At 53.3% G+C, this 23,670-nt stretch overlaps 1 protein-coding gene across 8 annotated transcripts in view; it reads left to right on the top strand.

The window, feature by feature from the left end:
• Nucleotides 1-23,670, top strand: part of CPNE5 (copine 5) — a 97,584-nt gene that overhangs the window by 71,758 nt on the left and 2,156 nt on the right. For 3 of the 8 annotated variants that reach the window (XM_033216991.1, XM_033216993.1, XM_033216996.1), the window contains 10 exons: nt 1,171-1,212; nt 3,527-3,602; nt 10,377-10,430; nt 13,583-13,644; nt 18,350-18,396; nt 20,038-20,219; nt 21,089-21,216; nt 21,452-21,554; nt 22,285-22,342; nt 22,845-23,372. In XM_033216991.1, the coding sequence (XP_033072882.1) occupies nt 1,171-1,212; nt 3,527-3,602; nt 10,377-10,430; nt 13,583-13,644; nt 18,350-18,396; nt 20,038-20,219; nt 21,089-21,216; nt 21,452-21,554; nt 22,285-22,342; nt 22,845-23,239 (1,147 nt within the window). In that variant the 3' untranslated portion in view covers nt 23,240-23,372. Of the gene's footprint in view, nt 1-1,170; nt 1,213-3,526; nt 3,603-10,376; nt 10,431-13,582; nt 13,645-14,060; nt 14,099-18,349; nt 18,397-20,037; nt 20,220-21,088; nt 21,217-21,451; nt 21,555-22,284; nt 22,343-22,844; nt 23,373-23,670 lie in introns of those variants that run through there. The other 5 variants (XM_033216995.1, XM_033216994.1, XM_033216992.1 and 2 more) reach the window with 4 other exon arrangements.

Raw genomic sequence — 23,670 nt, 5'->3', positions numbered from 1 at the left:
ACAACAATTCATCTCAAAGAGACATGGTTTTTTGTTTTTCACAAGAATTTAAAGGATTCCTTTAAATGGTGGGCTTCTATGCCTGCCCCATTGTACAGGAGTCCTGTGCACAACCTATCGGGCATTCCTTGGTTCAGAACAGTTTCTGCCCTGCTGCGGTGGATCTGTCCTCTACCCCCAGTCCAGAGGAGGCTCATCTGAAAGGAGACAGCGCCTCCTCCTGGGGGGGCCACAGAAGCCCAGGGCTGACTCCTGGCAGGCCTGAGGAGATGGGCGAGATGATGGGATGTTAACAGAGACATGCCCAGGGAGCTGCCTCTGTGCACCCCACTAAAAACTGAAGGCTGAAGAACCCAGCTCCCCAGGCCCTTCCCACCTCCCCAGACCTGACCCTGTTGTGGGACCCTTGCAGCTCCCCTGTCCCTGGGCATCCCTGGAGGACCGAGCAGCTGGCACCAAGGGTTAACTGCAACCCTCCACCTCCCTCCTCCAGCTCTGGTCCGCTAGCCTGTTGCCATGGGAACGTGGCTAAAAATAAAATGGGCTCTCAAAGCCCATCCGCATGCATAGGAGTCAAAACAAACTAATTAAAGCAGCCAGGCTAAAATATGAAGATAATTACACCCTCACTCAGGAGCCAGTCGTGGAGATGGAAAAGCTCAGCGGGCCATCCCCAAGCCAGGGCCCTGGGCTCCTCCCTGATGTGCAGGGCTGGCTCCCACACCCAAAGCCCTCAGATCATCAACAAGCAGTCTTGTTCCCCTCCCCTCTACCCTGCCAGAGCCTGAGATCCAGGGAGCATCACACTCCCACTCTCCCGGCTCCTCCACCCCTGGTAAATCCACAGTGCGGCTCCATGCTGGGCTTAGGCCCCTTCTGCAGTGGCCAAGAACAAGGTGGGGTGAACTGAAGTCTGCAACTGTTTTTCCCACATGCTGCTTGAAATTCTGGGTGGTCCCTACGCAGCCCTGGCTGCCCTGTTCCTAAGGCCTTTCCTAAAAGACCTCAAGGAGATCTTTATCTCTCAGGCCGCTGCCTTCCCACCCAGGGCCCTGGGGCCTAGAGGGAGTCCTGGCCTCCCCATCTGGTCTGGGAACATGAAGAGGGCCCCATCCTCAGCCATGTGGGTGTGGGGTTGGGCCCATCCCAGCAAAGGCCTTTGTTTTGCAGGACCATCAAGGTGGAGGTATACGACTGGGATCGGGATGGCAGGTAAGCAGGCAGGAGGGCGAGAAGGTGGCTGGGGATGGGGACAGCCACTGGGGAGGGGTTTGGGCCCTGCCCTCCTGGGGAGCTGTGACCAGGCTCCCACCCGCAGCGGCTCTGGGGGTGAGGGAGCCTGGGTGTGTGTGTGTGTGTGTGAGGAGTCCTCTGCCACAGTAGCTCCTCCCCATCCAGCTCCAGGGAGGCACCAAAGGACCTCTGTCCTACAGGATATGGTGTGAGGGGCATAAGAGGCCTCCTTTTCCCCTTTGCCCAGGGGCCTGCCAGTACCCGCAATCTCCCCACCTGTGGCAGAATTTAGGGCTTTCTGAAGAATGCATGTTCTAGGGCACTAGTGAACCTCAAGCATTCATGGACACATTTTCTGTGTGAGGCCTTGGGCTAAGAATTGTGGGGCGACCGAAACACAGATGAGCCCAGCCCTCAGAGACTCCCCGCAACCTGGCGGGGAGGCCAATTGTACCCGTACAGCCCTCGGCTCATCAGAGGAGCTGTTCGCAGAGAGCCAGGACTGAGGGAATGGGCTGTGGGAAGGGTGAGCTAGGAGGCGTGAGTGGACTCATGGGCCATGAGACAGTGCCTGCGTAGGGCTGTGCCTGGCTGCTGGGAGGATGCTCCCCACTCGGGGTCTTTGGGAGGCCAGTACTGCTGGGAATCCATAGAGGAGGACAAGAGCAGGCCTCTCGACGTTTCAGTCCAGAAGCCTCCCTAGCTTCTACTTGTCGGTTGAGCCAAATCCAAACATGTCACCCTGACTTGTGACATTTCCATTCTGTGACACTGCCAAGGAGTGACTTAGGAGGACTTCAAGTGTCCTCCGGTACCTCCCAAGTCTGTGATATGGACAGGGGGTTTGTCTCATCTTACGTAAAGTGCTATGCAAATACAGCTCCAGGTGAGACCCAAGCCCCCTTCCAAGGAACTCGCCTTCCCCTGAGGCCAACCATCCTGCAAGAAACTCCAGAGCCGCTATGCCCTCCCCTCCTTGCCTCTCAGCTACCTCACGGTCAGCTTCTTGTTTCCACCTGCAATTTGCCTAGTCTTACCCTGGCGTTCCCATACTTCTTTGCCTGGAATAGTCTCCTCTTCTGTGGCAGTTGGGGCCAGCCACCGGATGCCACTGGGTCCCACCATGAAGTTGCTCATAGTCAGAATGCTGAGAGCTGTCAATATGTAGACACAGTACAGTGTAGGCTCATGGGGGAGGGGCGGGGCCTCAGAGACACCTCTTGGGCATGAGTCTCCGGCTGGATGCCCCAGGCCAGCACGTTGGCCACGGCCCTCTGGCAGTAACCGGGAAAGCTAAAGGAGCCAACCTTTAGCTTCAGTGGGAGTTCTGCCGCGTACAAATCTTGGCCGTACTTAATGTAAGCACTCCAGAGGTGTGGGCACGGCAGAAAACACTTCTAGACACCCAGCTGGACATCGCTTTATTGTGCTTTAAAAATAATCTTATTAGAGAAGGGTTTAATGAACACCTTTAAGCCCATCACCTGAATTTAACATTTGTTCAATTTTATTGTATTTGCTTCATCTATGTTTTGCTAATGTAGCTTAAATTATAGACATCATGGCATTTTACCTTTAAATACTTCATTGAAAATGTCCAAAAAATAAAAAATGTCCCACTTACTCACAAATGCCATTATCATACTTGACACATTGAACAATATTCTTTCTTTTCAGAGATGGAGTCTCGCTCCATCTGTTGCCCAGGTTGGAGTGCAGTGGCACGATCTCAGCTGACAGCAACCTCCACCTACTGGGTTCAAGCGATTCTCCTGCCTCAGCCTCTGGAGTAGCTGGGATTATAGGTGTCCCCCACCACGCCCAGCTAATTTTTGTATTTTTAGTAGAGATGGGGGTTTCACCTTATTGGCCAGGCTGGTCTCGAACTCCCGACCTCAGGTGATCCGCCTGCCTTGGCCTTCCAAAGTGCTGGGATTATAGGTGTGAGCCACCGCACCCAGCCACGATATTCTTAAATACCATTCACTATTCATTTTATATTCAAATTTCCCCAATTGTCCCCCAAATACCCTTGGTCAAACAAGGATCCAAGTAGAAGTGGGTGCCGTTCTTCCAGGGCCCTGTTCTTTGCTGGGTGACAATTGGGTATCTTCCTCTGAGGGCAACACTGGGCTCTCTTCCCACGGACCCAGCCTGTCTGCTGGCATGTGCCCCTGGAGTGGAGTCTCAGGTAGAATTGGGAGCCAGAGAAATATGGATGTGTGCAAGGCTGGGGCTGGGCAGAGGCAGAGCCCAGCCTGGCCTTGGTCTCAGCAGCCGTCTTCCCTTGCAGCCATGACTTCATTGGGGAGTTCACCACCAGTTACCGGGAGCTGGCCCGTGGGCAGAGCCAATTCAACATCTATGAGGTGAGGTGGGCACCCGAAATCCGGGGTTTGCACTGCTAAGTGGCCCAGTCACTGAGGACTATAGTGAGCCATGCACTGGGCTGGGGGCTTTGTGTTTCCCTGAGAGATAGGCGTTATTGTCCCATTCTACCGTTAAGGAGACCAAGTCTTGGAGAAGTGTGAGAACTTGCCCAAAGTTCCACTGTTCAGTAAGTGGCAAAATCAAGACACAAACAACCTGCTCTTGGCTGATTCCAAATCACTGAGTTATAGTGCCCCTATAAAGAGCGCTTCCCACAAGCGAGAGAGATAGGAGCACAGGGGGGACCAGTGTACAAAGGTTCTGGGCTTGAGACCTGAGGTCCTGAGTTCAAGGTGGCCTTGTGCTTTCAATCAGAACAGTTTCAGGGCCTGCTGAGTATCTTACCTGTTTCAGTATGAAAACTTCAAGAGAATGAGGTCAGGATACCGTCTTTGTTCTAGCCCCAGAGCTGGAGAGCCTCGGACAAGGTAGCTGATCTCTCTGGAGGTGTAACAGTAGCATTTGCCCCCAAGGAACAATATCTGCGTGTGTGTGCGTGCGTACATGTATGTGTGTGCATGTGTGTGCGTGTGTGTATGTTCTCCCTCTTTTTTTTTTTTTTTTTGAGATAGGGTCTCAGTCTGTTGCCCTGGCTCACTACAGCCCCAATCTCCCAGGCTCAAGCGATCCTCCCACCTCAGCCTCCCAAGCAGCTGGGACCACAAGCATGCACCACCATGCCCGGCTAATTTTTTAAATTTCTCGTAGAGACAGGATCTCACTATGTTGCCCAGGCTGGTCTTGAGCTCCTGGGCTCAAGCAATCCTCCTGCCTTGGCCTCCCAAAGTGCTGGGATTACAGGCCTGAGCCACCGCGTTCCACCGTGTGCTCTCCCTCTTGCAATTCCATCCCCACCTTCCAAATCTAGCTCCCGTCCTGCTCTTCTGAGAGGTCTTCCCAGCCACTCTTGTCCCCGTGCTTTCTTTCTTGTCTGAGCTTCCACAGACGTCATGGTTCATGCCAAAACCACTTAGTGGCAGATACTTATAACCCAAATAACTGCTTGGCTTCATATCCTGACTCTACCACTTACTAGCTATGTGACCTTGGCTAAGTCCCCGAACCACTCTATGCCATGCAAACTGAGAATTAAATAAGTTAATGGAACAACGCCTGACCCACAGGTCAGCACTGTCTTCTGTCATCATCTGCTGAGCACTGTGCACCCAGAGACTCACACTTTAAACCATCCTACCATCCTGGCGCTGTCCTCACGCTAGCAGCCACTCAGCCAGCAAAGTTGAAGAGCTGGCCTTGAGTTCTATCACTGAATCCAAATCCCATGCTACGCCTACTCCCTTGCCCTGTATGTCGGTTCTGAGTGGGCAGGTCTTGTGTTCCAAGTAGACTTTCCAAGGGCCAGTGAGGTGACAGACCTCTCTGTTGCCTCCTCTCACTGGCCAGGGCACTGCTGGGCACATGGTAGGTGCCTGTTATACATTCACATGCTGAAGGAGATTGAACATGGCTATTGTAAAGATGGAGTGTGGATGAATTTCTTTGAAAGGGCTCTAATACAGTACATTGCTTTGTTTTCTGCATCTGCAAAGAGAGAAGCTGTCTTTGTCCCTGCTCTCCCGCCCCACCCCAGGCAAAGAGAAGCAGACGCCACCGTTCTGTGGCCTCCTTTGAGGAGCTTTTAGGGAGGTGAAGGGAAGGGGTCAGATCTCTCGGAGCTTGGCTTGTAAAGGTGCTTGACAGGTGGGGAAGGAGCCGTTTCTCTCAGGCCAAGAGCAGAAAGCATTCGATTGACTTGTTTTCTCAGTTGTTGATCCCTGCTTCTTTGTAATCAACAAGAGAAAGTACCACACTGGGAGGCGGAAGCACTGTCTTCACACTTCGGAAGGCCATCAGCTGAAAAACGAGCTCAGCTCTGGCAGTCCCGCAGGGAGGCAGGTTTGGGGCAGGAAGGCTTTGCTAGAATCAGAACTGCCTGAAGAGGAAAGAGGCTTCAGCCAATACAGACCCCTGCCTCGGGCCCTGGCATTGCCTTGGTGTCAGGCTCCTATGTCCAGCTGTCTGCTGGCCCCTCCTGGGGCTCAGCCTTCCAACACTGAATGCATTGGCTAAACCTCCCACAGCACTCCCCTCTGCCTGGCCAGCCAGCTTCATCTCAAATATTCCCATCATGGGGGCTCAGGGCACCTGGTGAGTCATACTTAACATCCCCATCCCTCACTCCATATCCAGTCCACGACCAAACACTGCCCTTCTACCACCAATGTTTTCTGACATGGTTCCCTTCATCTCAGGCCACCACCACCAACCTCATTATCTCCCCCGTGTGGGGCTTTGCCACAGCCTCCTCACAACCTGCTTTCTTCCTTCTGTCCTCTACATGGTAACCAGAGTACTCCACCAAAATAGTGATCTGACCACATCACTCCCCTGCTTAAAACCTGTCCAGGGCATTCCACCCACCACCTTAGCCTGGTTCGCACACGGGAGGTGGGAGGCGATACTGAAAGATGTTCCACCCCAGCTGAGATCCACTGACCTACAGGGTGAAGTCCAAGCTCCTTCGTTCAGGATGCCGTTTCCCCAGCCAGCCACCCGCAATCTGTGAATGCATGCTTTTCATTTTGTTTTGTTTTGTTTTTTTTTGTTTTTGAGACGGAGTCTGACTCTCACCGAGGCTGGAGTGCAGTGGCACAATCTCGGCTTACTGCAACCTCTGCCTCCGCCTTCAGGCTCTAGTTATCCTCCCACCTCAGTCTCCCAAGTAGCTGGGACCACAGGCACACACCACCACCCTGGCGATTTTGTGTGTGTGTGTGTATTTTTGGTAGAGACTGGTTTTTGCCATGTTACCCAGGCTGGCCTCTGATTCCTGAGCTCAGGTGATCCACCCGCCTTGGCCTCGCAAAGTGCTGGGATTTCAGGTGTGAGCCACCACGCCTGGCTGTGCATGTAAATAGAAACGCACATCGCATGCCTTTGGAGGCCCCTAGGAGTGGCCCCTGCCCCTTCCCTCTGCCCATTCCCACAATCAGCCCTGTCCTGCCATCTGAGGCTCTCTGAACCGCCGTACTGTCTCAGTCTACAGGGCTTGATTCACATGGGCGCCTCCACCTCCTGTCTTCTCCTGGGTAGGAACTGTTGGTCCATGGAGCCTCCCTGTGGGTGTTCCTCCTCCAGGAAGTTGTGTCCACCTGCACACCTGCTGCACCCCAGAGCCTGGAGTGGACACTTGTCCATACTCCTGGGGTCCCCTCTGGCTATTTTCTGTTTGTGACACTACCCACTCCCTCAAAGACCATGAAGTCCTCAGGGTGAGGGTTGTGTTGCACTCACTGCTGCTCTCCTGGCTCCTAGGAGCCCTTCAGTGCCCACCACCCCACCCCACCTAATGTGCATAGGAGGGCGGATTCCAGACCTGATTCAGACCGGCCTGACCACCAAGAAGAGAGAAAAGAGGCGACTTAGTGGAGGGGTGGCTCCTGGGCTGGCCCCTAGGTGGCGCTGGCCCGCCTGCATGGGATTCACCATGGCAGGACTGGAGAGGCTGAGGCTGGGGGCATGAAACCTCAGGGTAAACAGGGATCTGAGAATGAGCATTGCTTTAACATTAAAGCAGTTATACTAGAGAGTGGAAATGTGGAGTACAGGCTAATTTAAAGATAACATAGAAAGCTTAGAAGAAATGTGCTTGTGGCCAAATCTTTGGTTACTCTCAGGACTCCAGGTTCGTTCTCCCCAGCTGGGAGGGCTATGTTGGAGCAAAAGTTTGAGATGCTCTCCATTCTGATAGTTCAACACCCTCAAGGGAGAGATCGGGAAACTGAGGCACAGTGCAGCACTGGGGCTGCCATTTTGCCCTCATCTTAACAGCTTGCCTACTTAAGCTGCTTTCCCATGAAAGTGTCTGTGAGCACCTCACCCTCTGGGTAGCCCCATGGAGGGGGCATCCTCCAGTGCTAAAGAGGGTGCTCTGGTCTTCTCTCCCAGGCTCTCTCACCATCTCGCCCAGGCTCTCAGCTTCTACCTGCACAGCTTGCCTGCCCTCCCACGTGAACTTCCCACCTGTGCCCCAAATCCAGCTGCTTCCATGTCTACCTGGCCACCCCAACCCCTCCCTCTCTTGAACCTCTATAGCCACTCTCAGGGCCCTGGTCACTTCTTGACAGTGCTGTTCCCACCATAGCTCATCACCTGTCCCAATACCCCCAAGTCCTCATTACCTCTCGTAGGGACTAGTGGTGGCAGTAATAGTAGTAGTAATAATTTTAAAAAATAGCAACTGAGACTGGGTGCAGTGGCTCACACCTGTAATCCCAGCACTCTGGGAGGCTGAGGCAGGAGGATTGCTTGAGCCCAAGAGTTTGAGAATAGCCTGGGTTACGTAGTGAGATCTTATCTCTATCAAAAAAAAATGGCCAGGCATGGTGTCATGTGCCTGTGGTCCCAGCTACCTGGGAGGATTGCTTGAGCCCAGGAGGTCGAGGCTGCAGTGAGCTATGATCCCACCACTGCACTCCAGCCTGGGCCATAGAGCAAGACCCTGTCTAAGAAAAAAGCAACAGACACTTATAGATAATACTTACTACATTCCATACTCTTTTCTAGGCACTTTGCTTGCAATGGCCCACTTAATCCTCATACCTTTCCAGGAGGCAGGTACTTCTTATTCCCATTTTACAGATGAGGAGACTGAGGCACATTGAGTTTAAGTAACCTGCCTACGGTCACACAGCTATTATTAGGTGGCAGAACCAGGCAAATATTTCCTGGATGTGCTTCCTCCTCCCCTCACACTCACCTCCACCAGGCCCCAGTGTCCTAGAGCCTGCTCTGATTTTGTCTTCTACCAGCTTGGAGGTCATCAGAGTTCCCTGCAATGCCCTTCAGACATTTTTCACTGGGCATTCTAGGCTCTCCTCCAACCAGCCCAACTTACTGTTATACCCTGTGGTTCTGCCATCAAACTGGGCCTGGGTTCTATGCATTTCTCCCACAGAACCTCCTCTGACATCCATCTCTCCATGCCCACAGCCTTCCTGTCCCTCTAAGTCTGCCTTCGAAACTGTCTGCTCCAGGGACCCTTTGCTGACACTCCCACCTAGAGTGGTCTTTCCTTCCTCCAACTCCCCTGACACTTCTGTGATCCCCCTTTTTCCGTGGCCCTTGTCACTTTTTGCCCTGAGGATATATCTTCTCTCTCCACCAGAGGTGATGATTCCAAGGGAGAAGAAACATGTTTTCACCTATCCCATAAATATATGTCAAAGAGATCTGTTTGTATCTGTTATCAAGGTGGCACCAATGTATGTACCACTAGCCTGGGGGCAGGAAACCTGGTTTCTAATCCTGTCACTACCCAGATGGCTGTGTGACCTTAGGCAAATCACTTGGTGTCTCTGAGCTTTAGTTTCCTTCTTTCTGGAAGTAGATAGCAATACTCACCCAGACAGAAGAGACCATGGTAAAGATCAGCTGACGGCCTCTGTGGCAACAAAGACAGGGAAAGGGGAAATGAGTTCACCAGAAACCAACAGGCAGCACAGGAGGTGTGAAAATTGCCTGGATTTGTTTGATGGGACATTAAGGAAAAGCTGTGCCTTAGACTTCCTTTATTAAAAACAAAACAAAGAAAAACTGGTGAGGGTCAAATGAGAATACAAATACAGTAAGTGCGGAAGTCTGGTGGGGGTCCGCAGGCTGTCTTTTTTTTTTTTTTTTGAGACGGAGTCTCGCTCTGTGGCCCAGGCTGGAGTGCAGTGGCCGGATCTCAGCTCACTACAAGCTCCGCCTCCCGGGTTTACGCCATTCTCCTGCCTCAGCCTCCCGAGTAGCTGGGACTACAGGCGCCCGCCACCTCGCCCACTAGTTTTTTGTATTTTTTAGTAGAGACGGGGTTTCACCATGTTAGCCAGGATGGTCTTGATCTCCTGACCTTGTGATCCGCCCCTCTCAGCCTCCCAAAGGGCTGGGATTACAGGCTTGAGCCACCGTGCCCGGCGAGGCTGTCTTGTATACTGTAGGATGTTTACCAGCATCCCTGGCCTCTACTCACTCCCTCAGTTGTGAAAACCAAAACTGTCTCCAGATGTTACCAAATGTTCCTGGGGGTAAAATCACCCCTGGCTGAGACCGGTGAGTTAGCCACCAACAAGCCTTCTCTGAGCACCTACTCTGAGCCTAGCCCCATGATTTGTCTGACACAGGTCTGGTTTGGAAGTTAAAGCTTACACTCAAAGAATAGCTAAAGAGGTTCTTGCTGCCAAGTAAGAGGGATGGTGATGGAGAGGGGAGCCTCAGAGACCCTGGGCAGCCCTTGGGCTGGGTCCCAAAGGAGAAACAGGGGAGATTGGAATTGGTTGAGAGAGGAAGGGGTTGCATTTTGGGTGAGGGGAGCAGCCTTAACGAACACAAGGGACAGATACGGACAGGGCCGCTTTGTAACATCAAGACTTCTTTGGCTGTACTGAGTGGAGGGTGTGTTCCAGGGAGCAGTTGGAGAGAAGGTTAAATAAGTGTTCCTGGTTGATCGTGGGACCCTGGGTCTGATCGGAGAGCCCAGCTGTGTAATCCAGACTCAATACCAGTCTCCCACAAAACCTCCTTAAACCCGACTCCCCTGGCCCCCATGGTCTTCACACCCCACACTCTAATGGGGCTGGGCTTGGACCACACCCAGGGGTGGGTGGAAGCCCTCAAGACCCACTCTGACTGCCTGGAAGCACGCCTTACCTGGTAACTGCTTTTTCCTGCAGGTGGTAAACCCGAAAAAGAAAATGAAGAAAAAGAAATACGTGAATTCTGGCACAGTGAGTAGCCACACCCCTCTCTGCAGCCGGGTGTAGACATTCTGAGCCCCAAGCTAGGTCTGGTATCAGGGAGGCCCGTGCGTCTGTGTGTGTGCACAGGCGGAGTGTGGGAATCAGACGTGGAAGAGAGATGGGGTGGGGAGGGGTGGGGCAGATGGAGCAACAGCCGGGGGAGGGAGTTGACTTGCAGACCATACAACAGGCGCTGGCTGTATCTACCATGAGGAATCGCAGAGACACCCATGGGACTTCCTGCAGGAAGGAAGAGGAAGAGAAGTCGTATTTATTGGGCCCCTACCTTGGGAAATTCCCCATGTCGGTGCTTTTCACAGGTTGTTGACCTGAGAGGCAGATATTATCATCCCCTAGTCATGAAAGAGGAAACCAAGGCTGCAAGCAGGAAAGTGACTCAGCCAAGGTCACACAGCTAGAAAGTAGTAGAGACAGGAGTCAACATGACATCTCACTCCAGAGCTGGTAGCTGCTACGGGCGCTGCCCCTGCTTAACTGTGACCTTCCTGGGATGACACGCCAGCCTAGTGGCTTCTGGGGGCTGGTCTTCAGGACATTCGTATGTTTATTCAACAAATATTTACGGAGTGCTACTGTGTACCAGGCACTGTTCTAGGCGCATCGGATACAGCTGGAAACAAGACAGACCCAAATCCCTGGTGCTTATATTCTAGTGGGGGGAGACAGAACAAACACACACACACACACGCCTGTGTGTGTCAGTTGATTATGAGTGCTATGGAAAAAGTATAAAGGGTAAAGGGACAGGCAATGGAGGAAGTATTGAGGATACTGGGAAAAGGGAATTCCAGCATTCCTGCTGTAGAGAACAGCACGTGCAAAGGCCCTGAAGTGGAGCTCACAGTGCATTTCTAGAACAAGCCACTGTCTGCAGTGCAAACACACCCAAGTTCATCCTCTCTGTGTTCCTTCCTCACTCTAGAGGCCCATGGCTAGTGCAACCAAGCCTGGTCATTTGAGTCAGGCAGACTGTATCTCCAGACCTAGAAGAGGTCTTCGGGAGCTCTGGGGTTCCTCTGAGGAACCTCATTTTCTCTGTCTGTAAAGTGGGACTCATAAATTATCCCCACCTTGCCACTGCACAGGGCAGCTGTGACCGACACATGGGAGATGCAGGCTTGTGAGCTGTCAGATTACTCTGCTCATTCAAAGGGGACTGAACACCACTTCTTTGATTGTAACTGCTTCACAGACTGGGGCTTGGAATCATATTTCCTTTGTCCCAGGCTGCGGCGTTTCTTAGTGGGGAGGCTGTCAGCGTTTGGGCAGGAAAATTCTTCATCTCACAGGATGTTTAGCACCCGTGGCCGCTGCCCATAGCTACCAGTAGAGTCCTAGTCATTATGAGAACCCCTAAAACTCTCCCACAGCTTCCCAAATTCCCCTAGGAAAGACAGCACCCCCAGCATTCCCCAGCTGGGAATAAAAAGGTTCAAAAACCACTGCTCTCATCCAGCCTTCTTACTTTAGAGATGAAGAAACTGTGGCCTGGGGAGGGCATGTGATTGGTCCCAGGTCACACAGTGAGTTGGAGACAGAGCGGGTCCTTGTCTCTTGACTAGGCCCAGGTCTCTTGACTTTCCTTTACTCCAGCATTTCCCTGTCTTCACCAGGAAAAATCACCCAGGATGCAGAAAGCTTGTTGAAATACAGACGCCCAGGCCTGTTCCCTGGGATTCCACTTTAGGAGGCCCAGGAATCTGTGTTTAGTGGGCCTTTCATCCCTTACTTACGGTGCACAGAATCCCCCGGGGATCTTGTGAAAATGCCAAGAATCTGCATTTCTGCATTTCTACCAGGCATCGAGGTGATGCTGATGCTGCTGGTCTAGGGACACCACACTTTGAGGAGGGGAAAGTCTGCTTTCACCCTTCACCCTGAGAGCCCCTGGGTGAACCCACATGGTTAGGGCTGTTAGGGCATTGCTTCGTCCCGGGGGCTGGAATAGGGAGTGGTCATTCCGTGCAGATCAGACTTACGTGAAGAGCTAAAAATAAAAAGATCTCTGAAACGTTCATGCAGCTCCAGAAACTCTGCTATAATGGGTCTGGGCTGCAGGATGATGGAAGAGCTCCCCAGGGCATCTCATGGTCATCAGTCAGGGTTGAAGCCACTGCCGTGGTCCACTCCTAGTGAGTCTGAGCTGCCACACTTGGAAGGAGGCCTGTGGTTCCTCCAGGTGCCTAACACCTTAACCACAGTAGGTAGGGGGCTTACTGCCAAGTAAGGGTGGTGCTCTCACCTGGCCCTCCCAGTGAACCTGTAAAAACGGCTGAATCTTCATAAATAGGGGATTCTCAAACTACCAGATAGGAGTTCGTTCTCTTACACAGGTGAAACATCCTCTGCCCTAATCTTGCCTCATTTAATTGGCCTAGGATGCCAGGCTTTCATTTGTCTCCTTGATTCTAAATTGTTATGATACTGAGCTGCCAGGTAGCTGCCTGTCGTGGCAAAGCCAGAGCTAACTTTGCCAGGGCATAGGTTAAAAGGCCTCTGCTTCGGGGAGGGGGCCTGGGATGGTCAGTTACCTCTGGGGAAAGGATGGGCTGCTTATGAGTGAGGGTCTTGGGTCTCAGAGGGATGAGATGGGACCGGTAAGATTTAAGATAAGCACAGTCCAAAGAGGCACATTTCAGGACTAATAGCTCTAGGCACATGGAAGCCTGAAGCTGGTCAGCACTGGCAGTTTGTTAGGTCTATGTCAGGAGGGCCCCCTTGTCCTCCACACCCCACCCCAGGCCCCTGGGGCTGGAGAGCCAGTGCCCACTTAGAGGAAACTAATGCCCTGGGCTTGGACTCCAGCTCCACTGACACAGATGGGACCTTCCATCCAGGTCAAGAGTGCAGGCTCTGAAGTCAGACACACCCTGGTTTCAGATCTCCTCTCTGCCCTGGCAGTGTCCTTGGGCACATTGCGTCACCTCTTTGAGTTTCAGTTTCCTTGGCTATAAAGTGGGGATAATAATAGTACTTCATGGGGTGGTGTGGGCAGTGCGTGCAATCATGCATGCAAAACTGGCACATGCCGAGTGTTTTGTCAATGTCAGCTCTCGAATCGTAACCCATCTCCCCTGACCCCAGGCTCCCCACTGACTAAGCTCCCTTTTGTTTTCAAGGTCACCCTGCTTTCTTTTGCTGTGGAGTCAGAGTGCACCTTCCTTGACTACATCAAAGGAGGGTGAGAAGAGATACAGCCAATTTCATGGGCCTTGGGGAGAGGGAAAGGGCCCCACACACCAACAGGACCAGCTCTGGCCCCACCCTGGCCTCTTCAAAGCCCTGGTTGAAGGCTGTAGTGCTGGGCTCTGAGCAAACCCTGGTGTCTGGGCTGAGACAACTCACCCAGAGCCCTGCACATCCCCAGATCCCGAGCAGCTTGGAGGGAACTCCTGAGCCAAGGAGGCTGGCCTGGGTCATGTCAGGTCTGCATGCAGAGACTGGACCTGGAGCTGGTAGGGACTCCGTGACAAAGAGCCAAGGACTTGAGGAGGTAGAAAGAACCCTGCAATAGGAGTCAGGAGGCCCAGGCTCTAGAACCCTCTTTGTCATTAATTTGCTGGGTTCCTTTGGGCGAGTCATTTTTCCTCTCTGGGTATCCGTTTCCTCCTCTGTACACAAAGAGAACAGGGTAGGTAAGTGTTAAGGTTCCTTCCAGCTCTGAGCTTCTGACATCTCTGATCTGTCTGGTTGGGGGAGGGGACCATGATTAACCTGCTCACTGTTATTAGGGCCCTGTAAGGGCAGTAGGATTGGGCATAAGCCAGGGATTGGTCCTGGGGCCAGCAGGTGGTCAAACACGAGTTTAAGGAGCAGAAAGAACCACCAGGGACAGTGTCTAGGCCCAGACAGATGGAGGAGCCAGGAGGCTCCAGCCAGCAGCTCATGGAAAGAGCCTGGCTGTAAGGATAGAGCCTACTCAGCGTGCTCCCTGCCAGGACAGGTGCCAGGTCAGGGTGTGGGCAGCCAAGAGCCCGCAGGTGAGTGACTGCACTTGTCTGGAAAGGAGACAGGCAGAAGCAGCTGCCAAAGGCTCATCCCAGCCAAGCGGGCCCTTGGCTGCCTGGTTCTCCAGGGCAGAGGGAGAAGTCAGGTCCTGGGAAGCCACACCCACTTTCCCATGACAACACTCCCTGCTGCCTTGAACTTGCAGTCTCAAGGCTGCAAGCTCTCCTCCTACCCACTGAGCACACACCCTGCCTCCAGTCACTTAGGGGCTCCTCTGCTCTTACCTGTCCCTCCTCTGGGCTGACTCCAGACCCTGCCTTTGTACTCTTCCCCCATCAAAATTGCTTCCCTCTGAATCCCATTAAGCAGTCACCCCTTACAGTCCATAGCACCTGGCAACTCTCAAACACCCCTCATCCTGTTTGTTTTTATTTATGTTTATTTTATTTTATTTTATTTTATTTTGAGACAGAGTCTTGCTCTGTCACCCAGACTGGAGTGCAGTGGCACAATCTCGGCTCACTGCAACCTCCGCTTTCCGGGTTCAAGAGATTCTCCTGCCTCAGCCTCCCAAGTAGAGTAACTGGGGCTATAGGCATGTGCCACCACCCCCGGCTAATTTTTGTATTTTTAGTAGAGATGGGCTTTCACCATGTTGGTCAGGCTGGTCTCAAACTCCTGACCTCAGGTGATCTGCCTGTCTTGACCTCCCAAAGTGCTGGGAGTACAGGCGTGAGCCCATCCTGTTTATTTTTCTCATTTGCATAGTACCCCCAACTTACAGAACACAGTGGGCAGGATCAGGACAGTTATCCCCATTTTACAGAGCTTGCCTGAAGCCACACGCCTAGATGGTGGCAGGGTTCCTTCTCTCATAACATGCTGCCTTTCATTCTGTAGTAATGAATCAGTCTTGGCTGCCTGACTCGCAGTTAGCAGGTGGGGTGGGATGAAGATGGAGGCTGATGAGTTAAAGGGCTGGATGCTGTGAGGTTTCATCGAAAAGGAGCCCTCAGAGGCTGAGCTAAGCTGGTGCCACCCATACTGGGCAGGTTGTAGCCCCAGAGCTAGCCTTCTCTTTAAACTCTCTGGAAAACCTCAGTGAGGGAGCTGGCTGCAGGGACTGAGAGCCTGGCATGCATGCCTGGGCAGGAAGCTGATGTCTAGGGATCCTCTCCTCCCTGGCCTCCCTCACCCGCCACCTGGACCCAGGAGGAAGGGTATGGGTACCCTGGCCTCACTGTCAGAGGAGGAGCTGGTTGCTCAGCACCCTGTGTTCTCCTCTTAGGCAGGAGAGACTAGGCTGCTGCGAGTAATTTTCCCACAAGAGTATCTGCTTTCCAATTGCTTCGTTTCCCGAGGCTTTTCAGAACCCAGAGCAGAGGAGGACTCGTTAAAGTAAGGCCTGCCTTTCCCCTCACCCTGTATTTGGAAGAGCCAGTCCAACAGTGTCCTTCCGGTATAGTCCCACAGCCCAGAATCATCCTCCCAAGAGTGGCCCTGGGAGCAGGACTTTGACCTCCAAATGTCTCCCTACCTCTAACAAAGGCATGTGTTCTATATTCCACACTGAAAGGTGACAACAAACAGCAGATGAGTGTGGTAGGTCAACTGCTGTAACACATAATTGTCTAATCTCAAGCCTTCATACAAATAAAGGTCTGTTTTCATCTGTGGGATGGCAGGGTTGGGTGGGGAGATGATCCATGCAGTCATTCAGGAACCCAGGCTCTTGCTAGCTTATGGCTCCTTCTCTCCTACTGCCTGGAATCCTCTGGATGCTCTGCCCCCAGCCAGCAGAAGAGGGTAAAGAGGGTGGGGATGACTGTCTGTGGCCAGCAGACCCTGGCTTGGGTCTCCTGCTAACCATGTCCTTGACATTTCCCTGGGGGTTAGGGTTCCATGAGCAGCAGCTCAGCTGTATCACGTGGTTTCTGATAGGGACCTTCTGTTGATAGAGCTGTGGTTTCTGATAGGCACCTTCTGCTAAATGCAAGTGAGGTGAGGCCTACCTGATCTTACATCATCCATAGTCCCAACAGAATTACTAGAACGGAGTTTCCCCTAATGTGATCCCAGCCTCTTGTCCTCGTAATCCCCGGAATCCCTGGATGAAGGCAGTGGACGTTTGTTCAAGAGGCAGATTCTGGGCGCCACTCCAGACCAACTCAATTGGCATTTCTGGGGTGGAGCCCTGAAATCTTCTTAAGCAAGTGTCCCTGGTGATTCTATGCTCACTGCCGTATGAGCACCATAAGACTAGACTTTATCAGGGACTTGTGTTTATCAGCTTTGTTCTGTTTGGACCTGGCACAGAACCTGGAACAGCCAAGCCCTCAGAAAGTCTCAATCCTGAATCTGAATCCTCAAAACCTAACTTTTTATCAGAGAAAATGTCAAACACATGCAAATGTGGAGAAAAGGTATAATCAACCCCCAAGTACCCTTCACCCAGCTTCAGCCATTACCACATCACAGCCAGTCTTGTTTTGTGCACTCTCCCCTTCATTCAGTTATTATTCTTTTTTATTTTAGTGGGTTTTTTTTTTTGAGGTCTCACTATGTTGCTCAGGCTGGCCTTGAACTCCTAGTCTCAATTGATCCTCCCACCTCAGCCTCTTAATATCCAATTTGAAGTAAATCCCAGCCATCATATTTTATCCCCAAATGCTTTAGGATGTCTCTCTAAAACATAAGGACTCTCTCTTTATAAAACATAACCACAATACCATAACCACACCTAAAAAATTAACAATTCCTTAATACTAAATATCTAGTGAGTGTTTATATCTCCCCAATTATCTTATAGTTTTAAAATGGGTTTGTTTCAGTCAGAAATCTAGGCAAGAACCATAGGCTGTGATTGGTAGGTTGGTCTCTTAATTGTCTGTTCATTTATTCCCCCCAAGCACCTGAATGGCTTGCTAACACAGATTCCTGTACCCCACCAAGGGAATCTAATATTCAGCCAGATGTGGTGGCTCACACCTGTAATCGCAGCACTTTGGGAGGCTGAGGCAGGAGGATTACTTTTGCCCAGGAGTTCAAGACCAGGCTGGCCAATATAATGACACCCCATGTCTACAAAAAGAAAAAAAAAGTTAGCCAGGTGTGGCGGTGTGTGCCTGTGGTCCCAGCTACTCAGGAGGCTGAGGTGGGAAAACTGCTTGAGTCCAGGAAGTTGAGGCTGAAGTGAGCTGTGATCACGCCACTGTGTTTCAGCCTGGGTGACAGAGCAAGACCTCTTTTCAAAAAAAAAGATTGAGGAGAGCTACATGGAGTCTGAGAGGCCCAGCATATTCCCAGGAGATGGTGCTGCTGCTGACTCTGGTAGTGCTTCTACAGAGTTTCCCAAGGACTGGATTTTGCTGGCTGCATCTCCTGTGGTGTCATTTAATGTGTTCCTCTGTCCCCTGTATTTCCTGTAACTGACTAGACAGCTCTGGAGCCTCAAGCAGAATCAGGTTCAATTTTTTGGTAAGATAACTTCATGGGTGGTATTCTATACTTTCTCTAGGAGATGCATAATGTCTATTTGAATCTCTTTTTTGTCAAATGAGTTTTTGTCCCGAATCTCACTCCAAATTTGAGCCAGCAACCCAATGAGACCCAACCTCACCCAGCCTACTCGGGTGGGCCCAGGGGGCAGGGTTTGTGGAGGAAATAAGTGATCATAGCCGCATGCCCACACAGAACACAATCATCTTCAAAGAGCTTTCGTGCTGCCTAACTCTTCTGATACTCATTGACCCTTTTAGGGGGGCATAGCTGGCATTACTATCTCAGCACTCCAGAACTAGAAAGAGATGAGTGACTTCACCAAGGCCACATACCTGGCAAGCAGCAGAGCCAGGGTGGTAGCCAGTGTCTAGCACTGTCCCCTCTCCTACAGCCCTGCCTCCCTCCAGGTGACTCCCCTGCTGTTCTCCCTCTTCTAGGACCCAGATCAACTTCACTGTGGCCATTGATTTCACTGCCTCCAATGGTGAGTTGGGGGATGGACAGAAGAGCAGGGTGGGAAGAGAGAACTTTTAAGGGCTGCGGTGTCTGGCCCTGGCTGGGATCACGATCCTCATACTCTCTGGCCTCTTCCTCACCAAAGAGGAGGTACCTAGGTCTGGAGGAACAAAGATACAACCAAGATGGCAGAGGTATCCCCAGGTTGGACCACTGACATAAATCTGGGCTCTGAACCACAGCCTTGTCCTTGAGGAACACCCAGTCCCCTTGGGGGAATGGGATCGTGTGTACTCTGGGCCTATGGAGAGCCCTGGAGATGTTTTCCCCCGGGATCAAATCCCAGCTCCTCTGTGCGGTCCAACCCACAGGCTGGAGTGGAGAACCACAGCCAAGACTGAGCTCTGTGATGTTCAGGGAGGCAGGATCCAGCCCAGGGACCCTGGTCTTTACCTGGCTGGGGCTGCCCTGGCTTCCTTCCCTCCTCCCAATTTCTCCAGTGTCAGCCTGTGGCTGGGTCACTAGGAGCAATCACAGTGCCAAACTTTACATGATTAGAAACATCACAACCTTCCTTGGGCTCTGGACTCTATTAGGGGTGCTCAGTGCTCATTTTTGCGCCAATCAAAAATGCCCAGGTCTTGCCCTCAACAGGTGTCAGGAGCCCCTCTTATAGCTGTAGGTCCTAGCATCATAGAGCACTGGGCAATCAGAGCCGGGAGGGGCTTTAGTAATAATAACACTGAGGATCGTTATCATAGTGTTGATAGCACCTGTTTAATACTCACATCAATCCTATGAAGTAGGAACTATTACTGCTGTGATTTTACAGGTGAAGAGACTAAGGCTAAGGTTAAGGAACTTACCCAAGATCACATAGCTAGTAGGAGGTAGACAGGATTGGTATCTTGGCAATCTGTGCTGTACTCCCTCCCATCAATGAACAAATAAATTAAATATAGACTATATTAGTAGTGAAGAGGGCTCTGGGGGGGAAATCAAGCCAGGAAGAAGGATAGGAAGGATTGGGGGAGGCTGTAATTTGTAATAGACTGCTTAGAAAAGATCACACTAAGGAGGTGACACTTAAGCAGAGACCTGAAGAGGCCAAGGAGCCGGCCATGTGGACATCTGGGGAAAAGTGTCCCAGGTAGAGGGAACAGCCATTGCCAAGGTTCTGAGGTGGGAATGGCGAGGGGCTGGTGAGGCTGGGACTGGCGAGTGACAGGGAGGAGGGTAGGAGATGACCTGGAGGCCAGCTCATGTGTGCCTTGCGGGTTCTCGTGAGGACTTTGGGTTTCATTTTGCGGGAGGTGGAAGCGTTGAGCGTTTTGGGCAGAGGAGAGGCATGATCTCTCTGAGGCGGATAGGCTCAGTCACTGCCGTGCTGGGTATGGGCTGGAGGCACAAGGGTAGAAGGAAGCGGGGAGATCAGTTAGGAAACTGCTGCATCCTATAAGCAAGAGGGTGGTGGTATGGGGAGGAGGAGAGAATGAGGAGGGATTCCGGATCTGTTTTGCTGAAGGATTTAATATAGGATACGAGAGAAAGAGAGGAGTCAAGGATTAATAAAAGTTAGGGGTGCTCTTGGACACTCCCTTCTTCATTCTGAACCCAGGGTAACTTGGTGGGTCCAAATGGTCAAAGGTTCCCATGTCCTGTATTGCAGGGAACCCCTCACAGTCCACATCCCTGCACTACATGAGTCCCTACCAGCTGAATGCCTACGCGCTGGCGCTGACCGCCGTCGGAGAGATCATCCAGCACTATGACAGCGACAAGATGTTCCCTGCCCTGGGCTTCGGGGCCAAGCTGCCCCCCGATGGCAGGGTGTCCCACGAGTTCCCGCTGGTAGGAGGTCCCGCTGGTGGGAGAGAGGACTGACCAGGCTGGGGGTGTGGTGACAAGCTGGGGGTAGGGGGACATTTCCCTTCCTCTGAGCCTAGGGACTTAAGGCTCAGCCTCAGTGGGGGTAGACTGCCTGCTGTGTGTAGGGGGGCTCCAGAAACCCACCCCCTTCCCTGATCACAGATGCTGCCCCCCACATCTGAAGCTGCCTGCCCACAGCTGGCTCTGGCCTCCTTGTTCCTGACAAGACGCAGGCGGAGGTGGAGGCGAGCTGTGGCTGACCCATCCCTCAGGGCCCCAGCAAAGCGGACAAGGTGGTGTGGGTTGGGTATCCCTGAGTTGGTCTGAGATGGGATGAGGTGGATCCCCAGGGTGATGTGGAGCGCAGCAGCATCTGGGCGGCCTGGGCCCTGTGGAGATGACTGCACAGGCCACCCCTTTCCCTGGCTCCCATGAGCTGGGGACACTCAGGCACAGCAGACGTCCCTCGCATGCCTGAGGGTGCAGAGCACTGTGCTGGGCCCAGTATGCATGTGAACAGATAAGCCACAGGTCCTTCCTGAGTTGCTCAGACCCACTTGGGCAGAGTGGGTTTACCCAAGGTTCCCTGACGAAAGCAGCCAGGGATCTTGGGGCGTCTCTGAACAGGTACAAGGAGCTGGGTAAGGAGCAGGTTTGGACCCAGCTCACCTGAAGCATGTGTTGCTTCAAGATGGGCCCTGGGAGCTCCCTCCCCTGCCCCACCATCCCACACCAGAGAGGAGCTGGGGCAGCCCAGGCCTGCTGGCCTCCCCACCTGGGCTCTGTTCCCATACATTGCACACCCCCGTCCTTTCTTCCTGGGCTCAGCCTCCCCGCCCTCTGTCCCCCAGAATGGCAACCAGGAGAATCCCTCGTGCTGCGGCATCGACGGCATCCTGGAGGCCTACCACCGCAGCCTGCGCACGGTGCAGCTCTACGGCCCCACCAACTTCGCCCCCGTGGTCACCCACGTGGCCAGGTGAGTGCCACTGCCACCGCCTCCAAGCACTCACAAGGCCTCCGTTTCCACACAGGCTGCCTCTGGGTGGTGGGAGGGGGTGTGTCTTCCCACACACTTGCCTTTCAGGGAGCCCTGACCCTGAAGAGATTCCCCCAAGAGCTGTCATCCTCCAAAGTGTTCAGGGTCCTTGTTTAGCGGGGAACATGCCCAGAGGCCCAGCAGACAGACCTCAGTCCCTGCCTGCCCCACCCAGGAATGCAGCGGCCGTGCAGGACGGCTCCCAGTACTCGGTGCTGCTCATCATCACGGACGGGGTCATCTCAGACATGGCGCAGACCAAGGAGGCCATTGTCAACGTAAGCAAGGAGTGTGCGGTGGGGAGGTGGTTTGAGGGGTGTCTTCCTCCCCCTTAGGGGAACCCTGGGAGTGTGCCCACCTCCTCGACTTTAGGGAAATGCTTGGAGGTGACTTGGGCGGTGCTTCTCCTTTCCCTCCCTCACTGGGCCCCACTGCCCTCATCCACCTCCTGGCCTCTAGCTGCAGAGTCCGGTGCTGGATAGTGGATTCTGGGGAGTGGAAGGGTGCCCCGATCATGAGAGATCTGGCTGGTGAGCACTGTTCCCACCTCTTAGTCACAGTGGGTTGTCTGCTCCCTCCAGACCCCGATGGCTCCCTCATTAACCCATCTCTAGGACTACTTGCCCCTTCCCCAGGCCGACCTGGCCAGGTCAAGGGAGTGGAAGGGGAGGCTCAGGGTTGGGGAAGCCCAGGAACACGGCTCTCTGAGTCAGTGGTCTCCCTGTAAGAAGGGATAGGGGTGACTCACCAAAGCAGACCTATGACGCATTCCCCCCACCACCCTCCCTCTCTCCTCCGGGCCACAGTTTGGTTTCCCTTGCTTTTTATCTGAGTGCCCTCCCTCTCCCTACCCCCGTACCCCCTTTTCTGTGTTCCTCTGTCTCTCCATGTTCACGCTCCCATTTCTTTTCTGCCCACCCTTTCCTGTCCCTGCCCCTGATTTCTCCTTCCTTTTAACCGGGTCCCAATTGGGTCCAACCTTCCCCTGCCCCCTATGCTGTCTCCCAGGCTGCCAAGCTCCCCATGTCCATCATTATCGTCGGCGTGGGCCAGGCAGAGTTCGACGGTGAGTCCACCTGCTGCCCTCCCCTCCTTTCCTTCCCTAGCCAAGTACCCCTGCCCCCACCCCAGATGTTTCCTCAGAGGCTGCGGGCCCCTGGGAATGATCCCTCCCGAAAGAGTAAGAGCCCCCGCCTGGGCGTGTGTGTCTGGGTGAGTGTGCAGGGTGTGGGGTGCGTTTGTTTGCGCAGGGAGGGGTGTGTCAGATCTGGGTGTGCACCCACACCCACATCCCAAGGCTGTGGGGAGGAGGCCCCAAGTCACTTCTTTCTCCTCCAGCCCTGGGAGTCTGGGGAGGGTGGGGAGCCAAAGCACTGGGCTCGAAGTCAGAGGCTCACCTGATCGGGCTCCTCCTGGCCCCAGCCTCAGTTTCCACGTCTCTAACACGGGGCATGGGCCAATGGTCTCAGCCCCAGATTGGCCTGGGATGGAAGGACAAGTCCACTCTCCTGCCAGGCCCAGGGGTCCACCATTAATCTCACCTCCCCATGACACTGCTCCCCTCACAGCCATGGTGGAGCTGGATGGTGACGACGTGCGGATCTCCTCCCGGGGGAAGCTGGCTGAACGCGACATTGTCCAGGTGAAGCCCAGACTTTGCCTGTCCCACAGGAAATTCAAGAGCCCCTCTAGCCAGGTGGACCTCACACCCCCTTTGGGGGCTTCCCTGGGGAAGGGCCTGGGAGGGAGGCACCGAGAGCCCCAAAGTGCCCCAGTCGTCACCGAAGGGAGTAGGAGTCACTCCTCAGCCATGCTGTGCTCTGGGCTGGGCCCCTCTCTGTCACGCCTGGGACACACTCCTAACATTGTGGGTGCCCAGCCAGAGGCCAGAACCCTCTGCCAGCCCTTCCTCAGCCCCCAGGCCTCTGTGGTCAGCCTCATTCTGTTTTTTTCTGCCCCTTGAAGGCCGAGGCAGTGTCTTTAGCGTTGCTGCAGCCTTCTCCAAGAATGGGCATTGCTTGGTTAACTGAATCAATATAAGCATCTCCATGAAGGATGCAAATATAATGAGCAGAAAGATCTTTGTCCTCAGGGAATTTCCATGCAGTCAGGCGGAAGAATGCACCCTCCGCAAGCACTTCCCCCACTCATCCCCTGCAGAGGAGGCCCTAGTGCTTAGAAGATGCAGAAGACAAAGCTGACATCCTCCATACCCCCGTGTCTTAAAAATTGGGGCCCAGTATCCCAGGGGTGGAGACCAAACACAGGGGCTGGAAACCAGAGCGAGGACAACCTGGGAGGTGGGACCAGCCCATGCCAAGGCCTGGAGGCAGGAGTGAACCGGAGGAGGCGCTCAGGATGGAGGACACCCTCTGGGAAGAAGCCAGATGGGCC

This window comes from Trachypithecus francoisi, unplaced genomic scaffold (assembly GCF_009764315.1).
Source record: "Trachypithecus francoisi isolate TF-2019V2 unplaced genomic scaffold, Tfra_2.0 Lachesis_group10, whole genome shotgun sequence".
Lineage (NCBI taxonomy): Eukaryota > Metazoa > Chordata > Mammalia > Primates > Cercopithecidae > Trachypithecus > Trachypithecus francoisi.
The sequence above is the reverse complement of the archived record's forward strand: the minus strand, read 5'-3'. Positions and strand labels throughout refer to the sequence as shown.